We start from the raw sequence: 18,016 nt of genomic DNA on the forward strand, positions 1-18,016 counted from the left end.
TTCTCCCCCACCACTTCCTGCTTTCCACTGGGATCACTCCCTAAGCAGCTCCCTTATTCATTCGTCCATCCCCATTGACCTCCCTCCTGGCAGTTATCCTTACAAGCGGAACAAGTGCAACACCTGCCCCTACACCACCTTCCTCACTACCATTCAGGGTCCCAAACAGTTCTTTACAGGGGAGGCAACACTTCACCTGTGAGTCTGTATCCGGTGTTCCTGGTGTGGCCTCCTGTACATCAGTAAAACCCAACGCAAATTGGGAGACTGCTGCACCGAGCACCTACCCTCAGTCTACCAGAAAAAGTGGGATCTCCTGCTGGCCACCAACTTCAATTCTACTTACCATTCCTATTCTAACATGTTAGTCCATGGTCTCCTCTACCATTGTGATGAAGCCACACTCTGGTTGGAAACGCAACACCTTTTATTCCATCTGGGTAGCCTCCAAACTAATGGAATAAACATCGATTTCTTGAATCCAGTAATTGGCCCTCCCTTTTCACCATTCCCATTCCTGTTTCTCTCTCTCACCTCATCTCCTTAACTGTCCATCAGCTCCTCCTCCCTTCCCTTTCTTCAATAGTCTTCCACCCTCTCCAATCAGATTCTCTCTTCTCCAGCCCTTTACCTCTTTCACCTATCACCCTCCCAGCTCTTTACTTCACCCCTCCCCCCCACCTCCTAGTTTCACCAATAACCTACCACAGTGGGGTACTTCTTCCTCCCCTCCCTCTATCTTCTTGCACTCACCTCATCTTTTTCTCCAGTCCTGATGAAGGGTCTTGACCTGAAACGTCAACTGTTACTGTCCATAGAAGCTGCTTGGCCTGCATTTTGTTTGTGTTCCTTGGATTTCCAGCATCTGCAGATTTTCTTGTCTATTGAGTACAGGAGTTAGGATGCTATGCTGAAGTTGTATAAGACGTTGGTGAGGCCTAATTTGGATTATTCTGTGCAGTTTTGGTCACCTGCCTGCAGAAAAGATGTAAATAAGGACATAAGATGTAAGAGCAGAATTAGGCCATTCAGCCCATCGAGTCTGCACCACCATTTCATCATGGCTGATCCCATACACCTGCCCTCTCACCATGCTCCAACCAATCAGGAATCTACCAACTTCTGCTTTAAATATACCCACGGACTTGGCCTCACCACTGTCTGTGGTAGAGCATTCCAAAGATTCACCACAAGATAAAGAAATTCCTCCTTACTTCTGTTCTAAAACATTGCCCCTCAATTTTGAGGCTATGCACTTTAGTTCTGGATACCCCCACCACAGGAAACATCCTCTCCACATCCACCTTATCTAGTTCTTTCAACTTTCGGCAGGTTTCAATGAGATCCCCTAAATTCCAGTGAGTGCAGGCCCAAAGCTGCCAAACCCTCCTCATATGTTAACCCTTTCATTCCTGGAATCACTCTCTTGAACCTCCTCTGGACTCTCAGATGCAATTGCTTCCTTAGCACTACCTACCCTCCATCTATCTTCGTATCATCCGCAAACTTTACCACAAAGACATCAATTCCATTATCTAAATCACTGACAAACAATGTGAAAAGTAGTAGTCCCAAAACTGACCCCAGAGGAACACCACTAGTCACTGACAGCCAACTAGGAAAGGACCCCTTTATTCTCAGTCATTGCTTCCTGCCTATCATGCCAGTATATTTCCTGTAACACCATTGGATTTTATCTTGTTGAGGAGCCTCATATGTGGCACCTTGTCAAAGGCCTTCTGAAAATCCAAGTACACAACATCAACCATGTCCTTTGTATATACTGCTAGTTACTTCTTCAAAGAATTCCAACTGATTTGTCAGGCAAGAATTTCCCTTGAGAGGATCATACTGTCTACAACCTATCTTATCATGTGCCTCCAAGTACCCCGAGACTTCATTCTTAATATTCGACTCCAACATCTTCCCAACCACCAAGGTCAGACTAACTGGCCTATAATTTCCTTTCTTCTGCTTCTCTCCCTTCTTGAAGAGTGGAGTGACATTTGCAATTTTCTAGTGCAACTCCCTGGTTTCCTTTGCTGCTTAAGTCTAGGGAAGACAATTTCCAGCCCTGCCAAACTTGTGAGAGTGAGACACCCTCCCACCCCAAACCCCTGTTTGCATGGATGTTGCATAACTACCCTGTTACAAATTAGTGCCATGAAATAACAGACAGTACATTGAATGTGATTCAAAGTTTATCTTTATGATTCTTAGTTTGACTAAAGGGTTAGTAAAGAAAAGAAAGGGCCCTTTTTAATGTAACAGTCTAATGTGCACACGCTGGAGCTTACAGTTTCTTCAAGTCACCAATCCTCCATTGATCTCAGCCCAGGCTTCATTGAATCACAGTCCCGCTCCAGGATGAATCCTACAACCTCTTCTCTCCTGCATCTTCCCTCTTCACCTCCTCTCAATCAAAAGCCCCAAACCCAGCCTTAGTGTCCTTCACCAGAGAAACCTCCACTAAATCCGACCATCCTAATTAGATGGCACACATTTCTCCCCATCTCTTATCTTCAACAATAACCCAAACAAGCTGAAAATGGAGCCAACTGAAAACAAGCTGCTCTTACAGAACTGCTAAAATGAAATAAATACAGCATTGCAGTAAAAATATGAACCAGGGCATTACACCAGTCTTCCAGAACCATTCCAGAACCTGGTGATTCTTGAAAGATCATTACTATTGCCTCAACAATCTCTTCAGCCACCTCTTTCAGAACCATGTGGCGCACACCATCTGGTTGAAAGAGTACAGAGAAAACTTACAAGGACATTGCCGGGACTGGAAGTCTTGAGTTATAAGGAAGGATTGAGTAGGTTGGTACTTCTTCTCCTTGGAACATAGAAGATTTGGGGGAGATATACAAAATTATGAGGGGTATAGATAGGGCAAATGTAAGTAGGCCTTTTCCACTGAGATTGGGTGGAACTGCAACTAGAAGCCATGAGTTAAGGGTGAAAGGTGAGAAGTTTAAGGTGAACATAAGAGGAAACTTCTTCATTCAAAGTGTCCAGAGAGTGTGGAATGAGTTGCCAGAACAAGTGATGCATGTGAGATTGATTTCAATGTTTAAAAGAAGTTAGAAAGTTACATGGATAGTAGGGATATGGAGGGCTATGGTCGCAGTGCAGGTCGATGGGAGTAGGCAGTTTAAATGTTTTTTGCGTGGAGTAGATGGACTGAATGGCCTGTTTCTGTGCTGTACTTATCTATGACTATGAAATACTTAATTTTATAAAGTTTATCCATAATATATTTAGCATGGTTGGATGAACTTAATATTTAATTTTAGATGTTCTGAGTGTGGTTGTTTAATTTTCCTCTTTATTTTATTGTTAAATGGTTTAAAGTCAAACCGAATGCCATTTCACCTGACCACATTAGGATTTTTACTTTAACATCCATACAGAGTACTCAACCTGCTCATTTTTATTTATTAACCAAATTGGATTTTTTGTAGTTAAATTATTATTCCTTCTGCAATGAAAACAGTAACCTAGACTTTATGGATGTGATTATGGCAAAACATGAAGCTAATTGCTGACAGGAACCACTGGAACTAGAACAGCATTAAAGGCAGACAACCAGAAGCTGGTGTTTACCCCTTATTCTATGCAAATTAAATCAATGGAGCGTCAGATCCTGGATGCAAAATTTTACCTTTACTCTCTATGTTTGCAAAAATTGTTAATTTAGCTGCTACTTGAAGATTGTATATGGAACCTCCTTTTACTTTTTAATTGCCTTTTGCCAACCACCACATTAAGAAGGACATTCACCCATCTTTAAATTTATCCATGCTAAAGACATTCAGAAAATCCATTCCATATTATCAGCAAGGCTGATTTGATTTCCTCACTGCTAAATTAAAGGCACGATAACTAAGCTAATGCCATTTGTTCAATTCTGTGTGGAAAATCCACCATTTGGCAGCAGAAAAGTGGAATCACAATTTCTTCATTTCACTGCAAAATTCATTTTAACTGCTCTGTGTGAAATCTTCCTTTGGGTGATAGATACGAAAGCCGTGTTTTATTGCAGCATACATTCACTCTGCTGGTATCCATGCAATCTTCCATATTCAAACTACTGGAGCATTTTAAGAATACTCTAACCACAACTAACTTTAGCCTTAATCACATCTTTACACTGTTTGCAGTACAACTTAAAATTATTCTACGGGTAACTGTCACAAGCGAGCATCTGGATTTGGCTGATGAACAAATCAGAAAGAAGGTTTTCCTACATCTCCAAGAATATGCTACATGGGTTGCTTCTTATTTTCACAGGTATGCTACGGAAAATTATCATTAATTGTTCATTCTGAGTTATAAACTGAGCCTTCCTCAATTGAACATAGTGAAGTATTATAGAAATCAGGTGCTTAATTCTAGGGGCAATTGAGATCACATACAATCTGCAAGCTAGCACCATCTGCTTCAGTAAATGCCCTTTCCCCTTATACTGAGTTCCTATACTGAAATATTGAATAGCACTTCCCAACAGAAGAATTCCAAACGATACACATGAGACACCACAGTCCAAATCATTTTAATTTCAGTTATTACATTTCAAAGTTCAAAGTTCATATATGTCACCATATACAACCCTGAGATTCCTTTACTTGCAGGCATGCTCAATAGAAGCATAATAGAATAATAACCATAATAGAATCAATAGAAGACTGCACCAGCTTGGGCATTCAACTAGCGTGCAAAAGACAATAAACTGTGCAAATATAAAAAAGAAAGAGCTGATAATAATAAATAAGCAATAAGAACTAAGAACATAAGATGAAGAATTCTTGAAAGTGAATCCATTGATTGTGGGAACATTTTGATGATGGGGCAAGTGAAGTCGAGTTATCCTCTTTGGTTCAAGAGTCTGATGGTTCAGGGATATTAACTGTCCCTGAATCTGGCAGTGTGAGCCCTGAGTCCCCTGTACCTTTTCCCTGATGACAGTGCGAGAAGACAGCATCACCTGGATGATGGAGTCCCTGATGATGGATGTTGCTTTCCTGCAACAACACTTTATGTAGGTATGCTCAGCAATGGGGAGGGCTTTATCCATAATGAACTGGACCATATCCACTATTTTTTGTAAGATTTTCCATTCAAGGGCATAGTGTCTCCGCATCAGGCTATGATGCCTTTCTGAAGATTGCTAAAATATAGTTTTCTGTATATTTTCCTGTAAACTACTGAAGCATGATCAGTTACTGAATTATTAATGTATATTTCAGTTAATATTTTCAACAATAATTTTAGCTAGAGATTTCAGTGCTGTTAAGGGTCAGAGCCTCAGAAGGACCTGAAGGTGTTGAATTCCATTGGAGATAAAAATATGGAGACCAGGATCAGGTCCAGAGGGATAAACCTGACATTGGATCAGTAACTGATCTGGTCAGGACCTATACTGGGTTTTCAGTCAGTTGTGGTAGAAGCAAAGTTGGTCAGCATTCATTTATACAATCTGAATCAGGTATAAAGACTGGGGTTTGTGAATCAGGGAAAATGGTGAGAAACTGGCTTCAAGTAAAGGGACTGGGAAGCTGGGAGAATAATATTTAGGTAAGAAGCCAATGAGATGTGAAGAGGTGGATGGAACTCAGTACAGGTCAGTTGGTGCAGGGTAAAGTTAGGCTTCCAGGGATTTGGAAAGGATTGGAAGAGATCTTTGGGGTGGCATTGATCTGTATCATGGGATATTGTGTGGCAAGGGGGAGGTTTCCAATTCAGTGTTCCTCAATAAATACTTCATTTTCTTCAAAACATTGGTCACTCCTTGGACAACTTAATCTTTTTTCTGCCAAGTGTTCCAGGAAAAATTGAAAAGACTAATATTGCAGATTCTGGAAATCTGACTAAAGCAGAAAATGGTGGAACTACCTAGCTGGTCAACAGCATTTATCAAAAAGGAAACAAAGAAAACAATAATATTTCTGTTACAGTACACATGCCACCATGCCTGTTTCCATGGTGTAGGTACTCTGATTCTCCAGAGTATGGATTGCATTAAAGATTCAGGCCCACCCCACTAATTGGCAGCCATGTTTTGTTGCCTGGATTTTAATATTTAAAATTGTATCTTGAGTCTAGTCTCAGATGCTCCCGTACCTAGGTCCTTACCATCCTCACCTAGACCTTTCATCACAGTACAACTGAGCCAAACATGGACCCAATGGGGTACTGGAGCCTCTTGTCGGCTGTGGCTAGCCACAGTGAGAAAATTTCAAGGCAGAACCTAGAAAATTTCAAGTTAGAGCCATGCGCTAACTGTCGTAAGCAGGAAGCCAGAGTCACTCGGACGAGGCTGTCAGTCACATTGCGGAGTCAGTCCATCTTCTGTCCCCGGAGAGATTCAGCAGTGACCCAGATTCTTGCCACGGCTTCCTTACACAATGCTCATTGGTGTTTGAACTCCAGTCACCCCGGTTTCCCACTGAGTGTGGAAAAGTGGCCTTCATGATTTCTCTCCTGACCAGGGCAGCTCTGGTCTGGGCCACTGTGCATTGGGAGCAGAGGTCAGAAATTTGCTCGGATTCGGAAGAATTCATAAATGCTATGAAGAGGGTGTTCCATCATCCCACCAGGGCTAACCAATCCCCAGACCATCTGATGAAGGTACGTCAAGATAGTTGGTCAGTGGCCGTCTACGCAATTGAGTTTCAGACTTTGGCCAAGATGTGTGGCTGGAACAGGGAGACCTTGGCCACTCTGTACCAGCAAGGACTCTGAGGTGAATTAAAGGTTGCCCTTGCTTTGGGAGAGATGGTAGAGCACTTAGAGACTCTATTTGATCAGTCCATCAATCTCGATAATCGCCTGGCTACATGGGACTATCTCAACAAGGTCGAAGAGGGCTAGCCCAAGCCCAGCACCATAGTTCCACTTCCCAACAACAGATAATGACCAGCCAGCACAAGAGTCTCAACCAATGAGAGGACCCAGCTTCGGAATCAAGGTTGTTCCTACTACTGCAGAGAAGCACCTGCGGACCAAGCATCTGAAGTTACAGCCCTTAGGAAAACTGCTAAGATCCTCCAGTGTTGGGAGGTCTGGGATGGGAGCACCCATTACTCCTAAGCCTACAGATTCTGGTGTCTTACTGAACAGAGAGAACTCCTGAGGAAAGAACTGGTGAAAGGTGAATGCATTTGTGGACTCTGGTAATTTCCTCATTTAGGGACATACCACTGCAGGAGTTGAGCCAGCACACGACCACAACTGCCTCTTGGGTCCAGGCAGATCTTTCAGCAGACATCAGTTTTGAAAATGAGGACAGAGGAACATACAGAGGACATCTGTTTTCATATCACAGATTCTCCTCACGTGCCCCTGATCCTTGGGCACCCTTGGCTATACAACCATAACCTTTCCATGAATGCGAAGAAGGGAGTATCATCCTGTAGTCAAGTCTTTGCAAGAAAGAATGTTATCAGTTTGATATTCCGACATCCACACTCTCAACTGAGGCCAGCAGCCGATAAAGAGGCAGACTTTTGCTTGGGGTAACCTAAAGCCTTCAGGGGACCTTGTCCTGTCTCCAAGGCCTCAGTCAATGGAACTGTGTGAGTCCCGAACCTGTATCATCAGGGGGGTGTGCTGGAATGGGAGAGTAAGGGTCTCTAGTTCTGGAGCAAGCCGAGAATCCCACCAAGGAGGTACCCAAGCAGCCAAGCCCAAGGGAACCTGTCATCAGGTCCTGTCTAAGGGAAGGGCCCCTAAACGTAAATCCTCAAAGCCTATTCACAAGAAGACAAAGACAATTCATGGATTTTATCATCTCTAATGGCAATCTCAATTCATGTACTCTGAGGATATGGATGAAGATTTGGAATCTGATTTGGTCGAGTCTCTGGAGTCAAATAAGGGCTCCGATTGGGACTCTGTTTCAACAAGGGACTCAAGTGAACCTATGGAGGAGACTCCGAGGTCTGACAAATTGACCCCCGTCTCCTAAGGAGCCTCAGGAATCACCATTGGAAGGATGTTGGGTGTAGTTGCAACACCCAAGCCAAGCTGAAAATCCTCCATCTACAAAGATTTAGAAGAGGACTTCAGCAAGCAATAGGTCTCGACGCTTACACTGCACTAACCCTACAACTGTGTAATAGATCTACTGCCTGCTACTTGTCCTCCACAGGGTTTTGATCATACACACTCTCAGACCTGGAGAGATGCACTATAGATAAAAAAGGCTCTTGCAATGCAATTCATTTGGCCTTCTTCCTCACCAGCCAGCGCAGGCTTCTTCTTCATACAGAAAAAGGATAGAAGCCTGCAGCCTTGCATTGATTATAGAGGGCCGAATTGCATAACGGCCAAGAATCGTTACCCGCTTCCTCTCAAGAACACAGCCTTTGAGATTCTCCGAGAGGCAAGAGTATTCTCAAAGCTAGAGATACAGAGTGCGTACAATCTGATCCACGTAACGGAGGGTGACGAGTGGAACACTGCATTCAACACACCAACAAGGCACTATGAGTACCCGGCTATGCTTTTTGGCCTTGCTAATGCCAGCAGTTATCCACGCCTTCATAAACAGCTGGTGGCGTAGTGGCATCAGCACCGAACTTCGAGGTGAGTGGTCCTGGATTCGAATCCAGGCAGCTCCTTGAACACTTTCCTTCCGTGATGGGTCGAGCATCCATGCTAACAACTTGTCCTCATAAAAAACAGACAAAAGTGCTAAAGAAACAGCAAGGTTGCCACAAGTCACAGAGGAATAACAGTAAATGATGTGCTGCAGGATGCGGTCTATTGGTATGCCTTCGTATACTTGGGCAACATCCTAATTTTCTCGAAGTCTATGGAGGAGCACATCGCTCACATCAGAGTTATCTTGAAGAGGCTTCTGGATCATGGACTTTATATCAAGCTAGAAAAAAACAAATGTCACATGACCAGAGTCTCATTCATGGGTTTTATCATCTCTAATGGCAATCTCAAGATGGACCCTACTAAGACACAGGCAGTCAGATATTGGCCACAACCACCCAATGTGAAACAAGTCCAATGATCCTTGGGATTTGCCAACTTTTGCAGAAAGTTCATCAGGAAATTCAGTTCAGTGGCAGCTCTGCTGACAGCACTAAGAGATCCATGGGGCCTTTTGTTGGGACTACCAAAGTGGAGGCTGCTCAAGCAGCAGTTCATGACAGTTCCCATTGTGGTCTCACTTAACCTGGACCTTCTATTCATCATGCAGGTGGATGTCTTGGACGTCAGAGTGGATGCAGTTTTGTCTCAATGGACACCCACGGTCCAATGGTCAGACGGAGTAGGTGAAGCAGGATATGGGAGTGAACCCTGGGGGAGGGGGAGCAGGCCTCAGAGAAACCAGATGAGTGGTGCAAACCTTTGAAGTGGGTCGAGGTTGATCACAACACACTACAGCATACAGGATGCCCCCCATTTGAGTCCCATTTTGGGTATTCTCCGCCACTCTTCTTTGAGCAGGAGGCCAAAGTTGGGATTCCTGCTACTCGTCCAGCACTGTAAAGAGAAATGGACTAGGGTGAGGGAGATTTTGTTGTCCTCTACCCATAATACTGAACTGAAGGGCTAACTGCAAGGGAAGACAGGGACCAGCTTTCCAGCTTGGTTGTCTACTCAATATTTGCCTCTCTGGGTGGAGTCTAAGAAACTGGTGCCTAAGTTCTTTGGACCTTTCAAGGTTCTTAAGAAAGTGAACCCAGTAGCTTACACCATGCTGTTCCCCAAGACCATTAAGATCAGTCCCACCCTCCATGTACCCAAGTTGAAACCTGTGAGTACCAGTCCTTTAGCCCCACTGTCAACCTCCCCGCCACTACACAGGCTTATTGATGGGAAACAGGGGTTTTCCCATAAAGAGAATTATAAATGATTAACATCAACGTCACTGCGAGCAACCAAGGCCGTAGGGGAGGGGTGCTGCTACAGTAGGCACCTGACTGTGCCAGCTTCCGGGGTTTCAATGCTCAGGAGTATGGATACCTGGCAGGCCCCTTTAAAGATTCAGGCCTGCTCCACTAATTGATGGCCATACTTAGCTGCCAGGATTTGGATATTTAAAGAGCACCTGAACTCAGGTTCAGTGCTCAATTGCCGGCTCTACTTTAGTTCAGTCTGCAGGGATTGCGTACTTGGATTTCTGTCTCATTTGGATCCTCATCTAGCATCTTGTCAAGAACCCTGTTCTCGACTCAGTTTTAAAATCGTGTCTCAAGTCTAATCTCGGATACTCCAGTACCTGGGTCCTTCCTTCTCTTCCCAATTTCACTTCATTACAACTGAGAAAACTTATGAATTTCATGTGTTTTAAGTTGTAGGAAAGAGGAAGGGGTGGAGAGTACAGCCAGAATACTTGTGAAGGGATGAAAACTAAGAAAGCATAGAATGAGAAAGCAGGTTTTGGTCAACAAATGTTTGTGTTGGGCAAGGGTGTTACGCATGGACTGGTCAAAAGATGTAGATTGTAAGGTATAGACTCCAGCAATAATGAGTAGGCACAGATTTGATATCTTAATCTAAAAGTTATCCCATTTTTTCTTTCAGCATGTACCAAAACGGAACCATTCTGGTACTGAACTGATGGCAAAGAGAAGTTGTGCCCAGGAGATCTAAGTATATAGACAGAAACGGAACAAATAGAATATGTTGAATGACATTTTGTAATATGTTGAATGGCATACCTGTGCAATGTGTACATAATTCTATGATAGTAATAGCATGTGAAAGGAGAAGTTCAACCTTTCTTGTTAGGAGGGAACAACTGGATGGACCTTGGCTGTTAGTTGTACTTCCCTCCACACAATGAAGTCAACAGAGCTAAATGTGTGAGGGAAGAATAAGATTAGATTTGATTGATTAGCTGTATTTGCCACATATACATCAAAACATACAGTGAAAGGCGCTGTTTGCATCAACAACCAACACAATCCAAAGAGGTACTGGGGCAACCCATATGTGTTGTTACACTTCCCGCGCCAACATAGTATGTCCAGTATTTGGTAACCCTAGCCCTTACATCTTTGGAATATGGAAGGAAAGTCATGCAGTCATGGGGAAAATAGTCAAATTACTTACAGACAGCAACGGAACTGAACCCCAGTAAAGCGTTAGGATAACCGCTACATTCCCATGTCACCTCAATACAAGAGCTGACTGCACTCTACTGGAATCACCAAAGAGTAATTTCACCAATGTATATTCTGCCTGATATTGCTTGGGAATGAGAATGTAAGTGTCATTCTCTGCTTCATCTTGTTATTTTATAATTACTGCTATTTATCATTTACATTTTCTATAATATTATACTGTATTTGAAGTAAAATTGTATTTACTATATATACTCAGCATAAGAATATATCGTGATTTTAGCAAAAATAATGGGCCTAGAAATATAGTTCTGCCAGAATTTGGAGTGAATTTGAGTCACACGCACTGATTGATATTTTCATGTGCAATGCAACCACTACTAATGGCAAGTAAACTCTGCTCAGGCTTCCAGCCGGGTTCAAGTATCAATTATAACCGACATTTTGATGACAAACTCCACTATCTTCATCAGGGAAGATGCCACAGCATGTCTAGTCCAGTGGTATTTATACACCCGTGGTATAATGAACTATATGTGCCCTGGCATCATCCCTGATGAAGATGGTAGAGTTTGTCATCAAAACATTGATTATAATTGATACCTGTATCCAACGGAGAGCCTGAAAGGAGTTTAATTGTCATATACACCTGGAAAGCACGAGACCCTTTTGTAGTACGAATGGGTTCACTTGGCAATGTTAGTGATAAAATTCTTAGGTATGGCATTTTTGGTTTTGATTCCAGGCATGGTTAAGACAGACATTCCTTCCCGAGGAACATCAGGTGCTTTCACTACCCCCACTGTCAGTAAGAGTAAGCTGCATTTGGAAGACCTCAGCATTATTTGGATACCAGGTGCATTGTTTAGGTACTCAGTCAGCGTAGAGCTAGTGCGTCATATTCACAACTGCCATCTGGCTGATTGGGATGATCAAAGTTTAGAGAACATTTCTGTATATCATGCACTGAACCAGGAAACAGGGTCACTGTGCAGTAGTGAGTTGAGTGCAGGTGATCAGTTGTTTCTGCATTACAGATGATTGTCTTTGGCAAGAGGTGGCTGTTGAAACAAGATTGTACTGTGGCTTTGAGAGATTGAATTATGTTAATAACACTGTTGCTTCAAGACAAATGTCAATGGCAGAACTAAAAGTTAACAATGTATATTACACTTTACAATATTTACATTAATTGCTTGTGATTTGGAATAAGATTATTTTTGTCAAAAATATACTTTGTTGATAAATTATAACAGAATTAGAACATGTCATTATCTTCATTCACTGTATCATATAATTCAATACATTCATTCTCAATGTGTCAATGAGAATCTTTCATCCTCAAACCTTGCGTCAGTGAATTATTGAGGGGCTATGAAGAGGGTCCTACGTAACCCTCAGCAAACAGAAGGGGCCTTTGCCATAGTGTCTTCATTGTGGCTGTATTGTGCTTCAGAGCATCCTTCAGCATTAACATCTGCACTTTGGAATGTGCCAACCAACAGCATTTGCTCAGGAACACTGCCTTGCACAGGAAGTCCACCAAGTTTCAGGCAGACCAGAATGTGCCTTTCACTCAGTTGATGATCTCCCAGCAGCAGTCAGAATTTACCTCAGTGAATGTTCCTGGGAACAAACCATGGAGTATAGAATCTTGTTTTACACAACTGCTTGGGATGAACTTCAACAAAAACCATGCATGCCTTTCTAACCAGATGCTGGAACCTGGAGCAATACACAAACTGCTGGAGGAACTCAAAGGGTCAGGCAGCATCTATAGAGGGAAATGGGCAGATGACGTTTTCAGTCAACACTTCATATGTCTTCCATCCCTTTCTGGAACTACTTGGCTGGTGTAGTGTTAGCTACTATGAGAATAATTTAAAAATTAGTTAAGTAAATTTCTACCTTTTGACTTAAAAATTCTGGGAGAAAGGCCAGGTAATACATATTTGGAGGAGACATGGGCTTCATGGAAGTAATGGTTTTAGGATGGAAAATTCAAGCTTGTTGGGGATTGAACTCCAAATTATTTGCAAATCTGTCCCAGTCCTCAATTGTCTTTCTTTTTCAATGTTCAAACCACAGGTAAATAAGTAAATTGAGCAATTATTTTGGTGGGCATTTTATCAGAATTAAACCATAATACCATAAAATAAAGGAGCAGAAAAATCCATCAGGCCCATCGAGTCTGCCACCATTTCATCATGGCGGATACAATTTTCCTCTCAACACCGGTCTACTGCCTTCTCCCCTTATCTCTTCCTGCCCTAACCAATCACAAACCTATCAACCTCCACATTAAATATACCCAATGACTTGGCCTCCAAAACACCAGTAGCAATGAATTCCACAGATTGACCAATCTCTAGCTAAAGAAATTTCTCCTCATCTCCATTCTAAAATACGCCCCTCTTTTCTGAGGCTGTGTCCTCTGGTCTTAGACTCTCCCACCACAAGAAACATCCTCTCCACGTCTGCTCTATTGAGGCCTTTCAACATTTGATAGGTTTCAATGAGGTCCCGTGAATACAGGCCCAGAGTCAAAGGCCTCAAAGGTACAATTTAATGTCAGAGAAATGTATACAATATACATCCTGAAATGCTTTTCCTTCACAACCATCCACGAAAACAGAAGAGCGCCCCAAAGAATGAACGACAGTCAAATGTTAGAACTCCAAAGTCTCTCCCCTCCCAGCTCCCCACTCCCACGTGCAAGTGGCAGCATGCAACAATCTCCCCTCCTCCCACAGGCAAAAAAAACATCAGCGCCCACCACCGAGCACTCAAGTGTGAGCAAAGCAACAGCAAAGACACAGACCTGCAGTTATCCCAAAGACTTTGTGTTTCACCCAGTATTCGGCGTCTCTGTTTTCTCAGCGAGCGGGGAGACATAACAAACAACTCGTTGGTTTACGATGTTAAAAGTCCTCCACGTTGCTTTTTCAAGCTCTGTACCCAAAAATCTGGGCACACATCCGCAGATATTCCGACTCCCCCGACGACATGCGGGTCTCCTGTTGTGACACCGACCCTTGATCCACCTGTCTCCAGAGCCCTGAAGTCCTAGGCCTCCAGATCCAAGCTGGACTCTTATACCAAGCCCTTGGCGTGCCAAACAACAACAGCCAGTTATAAAATCCCGAGAGCAGGTCCCATTCCCACAAAGAACCATAGTCAGCGTGTAACTCCAGGTCAGGGTCTTCAAAAGAACCCTGAAAGAGAAAAATAAAGATATTAAAGGTGGAAAAAGAGCTGTTTCCAAAGATGCAAGCAAAGGAATCTCCATTTAGCACCATCATTACTCCACTCCACCTTCTTCAAAGGTCATCAAATGCTCTTCAAATGACAAGCCTTTCAATCCCAGAATCATTTTCGTGAACCTCCTTTGAACCCTCTCCAATGTCAGCACATCCTTTCTTAGAAAAAGGGCCAAAAAGTTGCTCACAATACTCCAAGTGAGGCCTCACCAGAGCTTTATGAAGTCTCATAATTACATCCTTGCTTTTATATTCCAGGCGTCTTGAAATGAATGCTAAAATCGCATTTGCCTTCCTCACCTCTGACTCAACCTGCAAATTAATAGACAATAGACAAAAGACAATAGGTGCAGAAGTAGACCATTCAGCCCTTCGAGCCTGCACCGCCATTTTGAGATCATGGCTGATCAACTACTATCAATACCCAGTTCCTGCCTTGTCCCCATATCCCTTGATGCCCCTATCCGTAAGATACTATCTAGCTCCTTCTTGAAAGCATCCAGAGAATTGGCCTCCACTACCTTCCGAGGCAGTGCATTCCAGACCCCCACAACTCTCTGGGAGAAGGAGTTTTTCCTTAACTCTGTCCTAAATGACCTACCCCTTATTCTCAAACCATGCCCTCTGGGACTGGACTCTCCCAGCATCTGGAACATATTTCCTGCCTCTATCTTGTCTAATCCCTTAATAATCTTATATGTTTCAATCAGATTCCCTCTCAATCTCCTTAATTCCAGCGTGTACAAGCCCAGTCTCTCTAACCTCTCTGCGTAAGACAGTCCAGACATCCCAGGAATTAACCTTGTGAATCTACGCTGCACTTCCTCTACAGCTAGGATGTCCTTCCTTAACCCTGGAGACCAAAACTGTACACAATACTCCAGGTGTGGTCTCTCCAGGGCTCTGTACAAATGCAAGAGGATTTCCTTGCTCTTGTACTCAATCCCCTTTGTAATAAAGGCCAATATTCCATTAGCCTTCTTCACTGCCTGCTGCACTTGCTCATTCACCTTCAGTAATTGATGAACAAGGACTCCTAGATCTCTTTGTATTTCTCCCTCACCTAACTCTACACTGTTCAGATAATAATCTGCCTTCCTGTTCTTACTCCCAAAGTGGATAACTTCACACTTATTCACATTAAACATCATCTGCCAAGTATCTGCCCACTCACCCAGCCTATCCAAGTCACCCTGAATTCTCCTAACATCCTCATCACATGTCACACTGCCAACCAGCTTAGTATCATCAGCAAATTTGCTGATGTTATTCACAATGCCTTCATCTAAATCATTGATGTAAATCGTAAACAGCTGTGGTCCCAATACCGAGCCCTGTGGCACCCCACTAGTCACCACCTGCCATTCCAAGAAACACCCATTCACCGCTACCCTTTGCTTTCTAACTGCCAACCAGTTTTCTATCCATGTCAATTTCTTGCCCCCAATGCCATGAGCTTTGATTTTACCCACCAATCTCCTAGGTAGGACCTTATCAAATGCCTTCTGAAAATCGAGGTACACTACATCCACTGGATCTGCCCTGTCTAACTTCCTGGTTACATCTTCGAAAAATTCCAACAGATTAGTCAAGCATGATTTACCCTTGGTAAATCCATGCTGGCTCGGCCCAATCCTATCACTGCTATCTAGATATGCCACTATTTCATCCTTAATAATGGACTCTAGCATCTTCCCCACCACCGATGTCAGGCTGACAGGTCGATAGTTCTCTGTTTTCTCCCTCCCTCCTTTCTTAAAAAGTGGGATAACATTAGCCATTCTCCAATCCTCAGGAACTGATCCTGAAGCTAAGGAACATTGGAAAATGTTTAACCATTAGGCAATCCTGCATGAGGACTCCCAAGTCCCCTTGCTTATCAAATTTTTGAATTTTCTCTTGATTTAGAAAATAGTCAACCCTTTTATTTCACTACCAAAGTGCATACACTTCCTGACACTCAATTCCATCGGCCACTTCTTTGCCCATTCATGTAATCAGTCCTTCTATAGATTCCCTACTTCCTCAATACAACCTGCCCCTCCACAAATCCTTGTATTGTCTCCAAACTTTGCCACAAAGCCATCAATTCCATCATCCAAAGTTCAAAGTAAAATTTATTATCTGAGTACATACATGGTACTATATACATCCTGAGATTCTTAGTTCTGCGGGCATACTTAACAAATTTATAAGACAGTAACTGAAAACAAGATCTGTAATAACTGTAAACATCAGGAACTGTAATCTGTAAACAAACTACAAATCCAGATAATAAATAAATACTACAAATAAATAATGAGCATGAAATAACAAGATAAGTGAGTCCTTAAATAAGTGTAGTTATTCCCTTTTGTTCAGGAGCCTGATGGTTGAGGAGTAGTAACTGTTCTTGAAGATGATGGTGTGAGTCCTGAAGCACCTGTACCTTCCATCTGATGGGAGCAACAAAAAAAGAGCATGACCTGGGTGGTGAGGAGCCATTGTCTAAGTCATTGACACATAAGGTAGAAAGATGTGGTCCCAAAACTGACCACTGCGAAACACCACTAGTCACCAGCAGCCAATCAGAAAAGGCTTCTTTTATTCCCACTCATTGCCTCCTGCTAATCTGCCACTGCTTTATCCATGATAGAATCTTTCCTGTAATACCATGGGTTCTTAACTTGTGAAAATCCAAGTACACAGCATTCACCAATTCTACTTTGTCTATCCTGCTTGCTATTTCTTCAACAGAATTGTCAGACAAGATATTATCTTGAGGAAACCATGCTGACTAGGGCCTACTTCATCATGTGCCTCTAAGTACCCTGAAACCACATCCTTAACAATTAACTTCAGCATCTTCCCAACCACTGAGGTCTGACTAACTGGCCTATAATTTCCATTCTTCGGCCTCTCTCTCTACTTCATATGTGGAGTAACATTTGCAATTTTTCACTCCTCTCGAACCAGGCCAGAGTTGATCAATTCTTGAAAGATCTTTACTAATGCCCACACAATCTCTTCAGCCACCTCTTTCAGACCCCTGAGGTGTAGACCATATGGTCCAGGTGACTTACCTACTTTCAGACCTTTCAGTTTTTAAGAACCTTCTCCCTAGTAATGGCGACTTCACACACTTCTACCCCTGACACTCTCAACCTTCCGGAACATTGCTAGTGTCTTCCACAGTGAAGACTGTTGCAAAATATTTATTCAATTCATCTACTATTTCTTTGTCCCCCATTACTACCATTACTACCTCTCCAGTGGTTCAATATCCACTCTTGACTCTCTTTTACACCTTATGTATCCTCTTTAATATTATTGGCTAGCTTACCTTTTCCTTCTTAATGATTTTTTAATTGCCTTCTGTTGGCTTTTTTAAACTTTCCAAACCTCTAACTTCCCACTAATCTTTGGCTTTTGTGTTGGTTTTGACTTCCCTTATTAGCCACGGTTGTGTCATTTTGCCTTTGAAATACTTCTTTTCCTTTGGGACGTATATATCCTGTACCTTCTGAATTGCTTCAAGAAATTCCAGCCATTGCTGCTCTACCATCATCACTGCCAGTGTTCTTCCCCTATCAATTTTAACCAGCTCCTCTCTCATGCTTTTTTAATTCCCTTAACTCACTGTATTACTGATACAGCTGACTTTAGCTACTCCCTCTCAGA

The 18,016-nt window shown here is 42.7% G+C and overlaps 1 protein-coding gene across 9 annotated transcripts in view; it reads left to right on the plus strand.

The window, feature by feature from the left end:
* LOC132377866 (protein HEG-like) overlaps positions 1-12,434 on the plus strand; it is an 80,612-nt gene extending 68,178 nt beyond the window's left edge. For all 9 annotated transcript variants that reach the window (XM_059944306.1, XM_059944315.1, XM_059944357.1 and 6 more), the window contains 2 exons: positions 4,170-4,299; positions 10,555-12,434. In XM_059944306.1, the coding sequence (XP_059800289.1) occupies positions 4,170-4,299; positions 10,555-10,591 (167 nt within the window). In that variant the 3' untranslated portion in view covers positions 10,592-12,434. The remainder of the gene's footprint in view (positions 1-4,169; positions 4,300-10,554) is intronic.
* The last annotated feature ends 5,582 nt before the right edge of the window (positions 12,435-18,016 follow it).

Source organism: Hypanus sabinus, chromosome 2 (genome assembly GCF_030144855.1).
Source record: "Hypanus sabinus isolate sHypSab1 chromosome 2, sHypSab1.hap1, whole genome shotgun sequence".
NCBI classification, from domain to species: domain Eukaryota; kingdom Metazoa; phylum Chordata; class Chondrichthyes; order Myliobatiformes; family Dasyatidae; genus Hypanus; species Hypanus sabinus.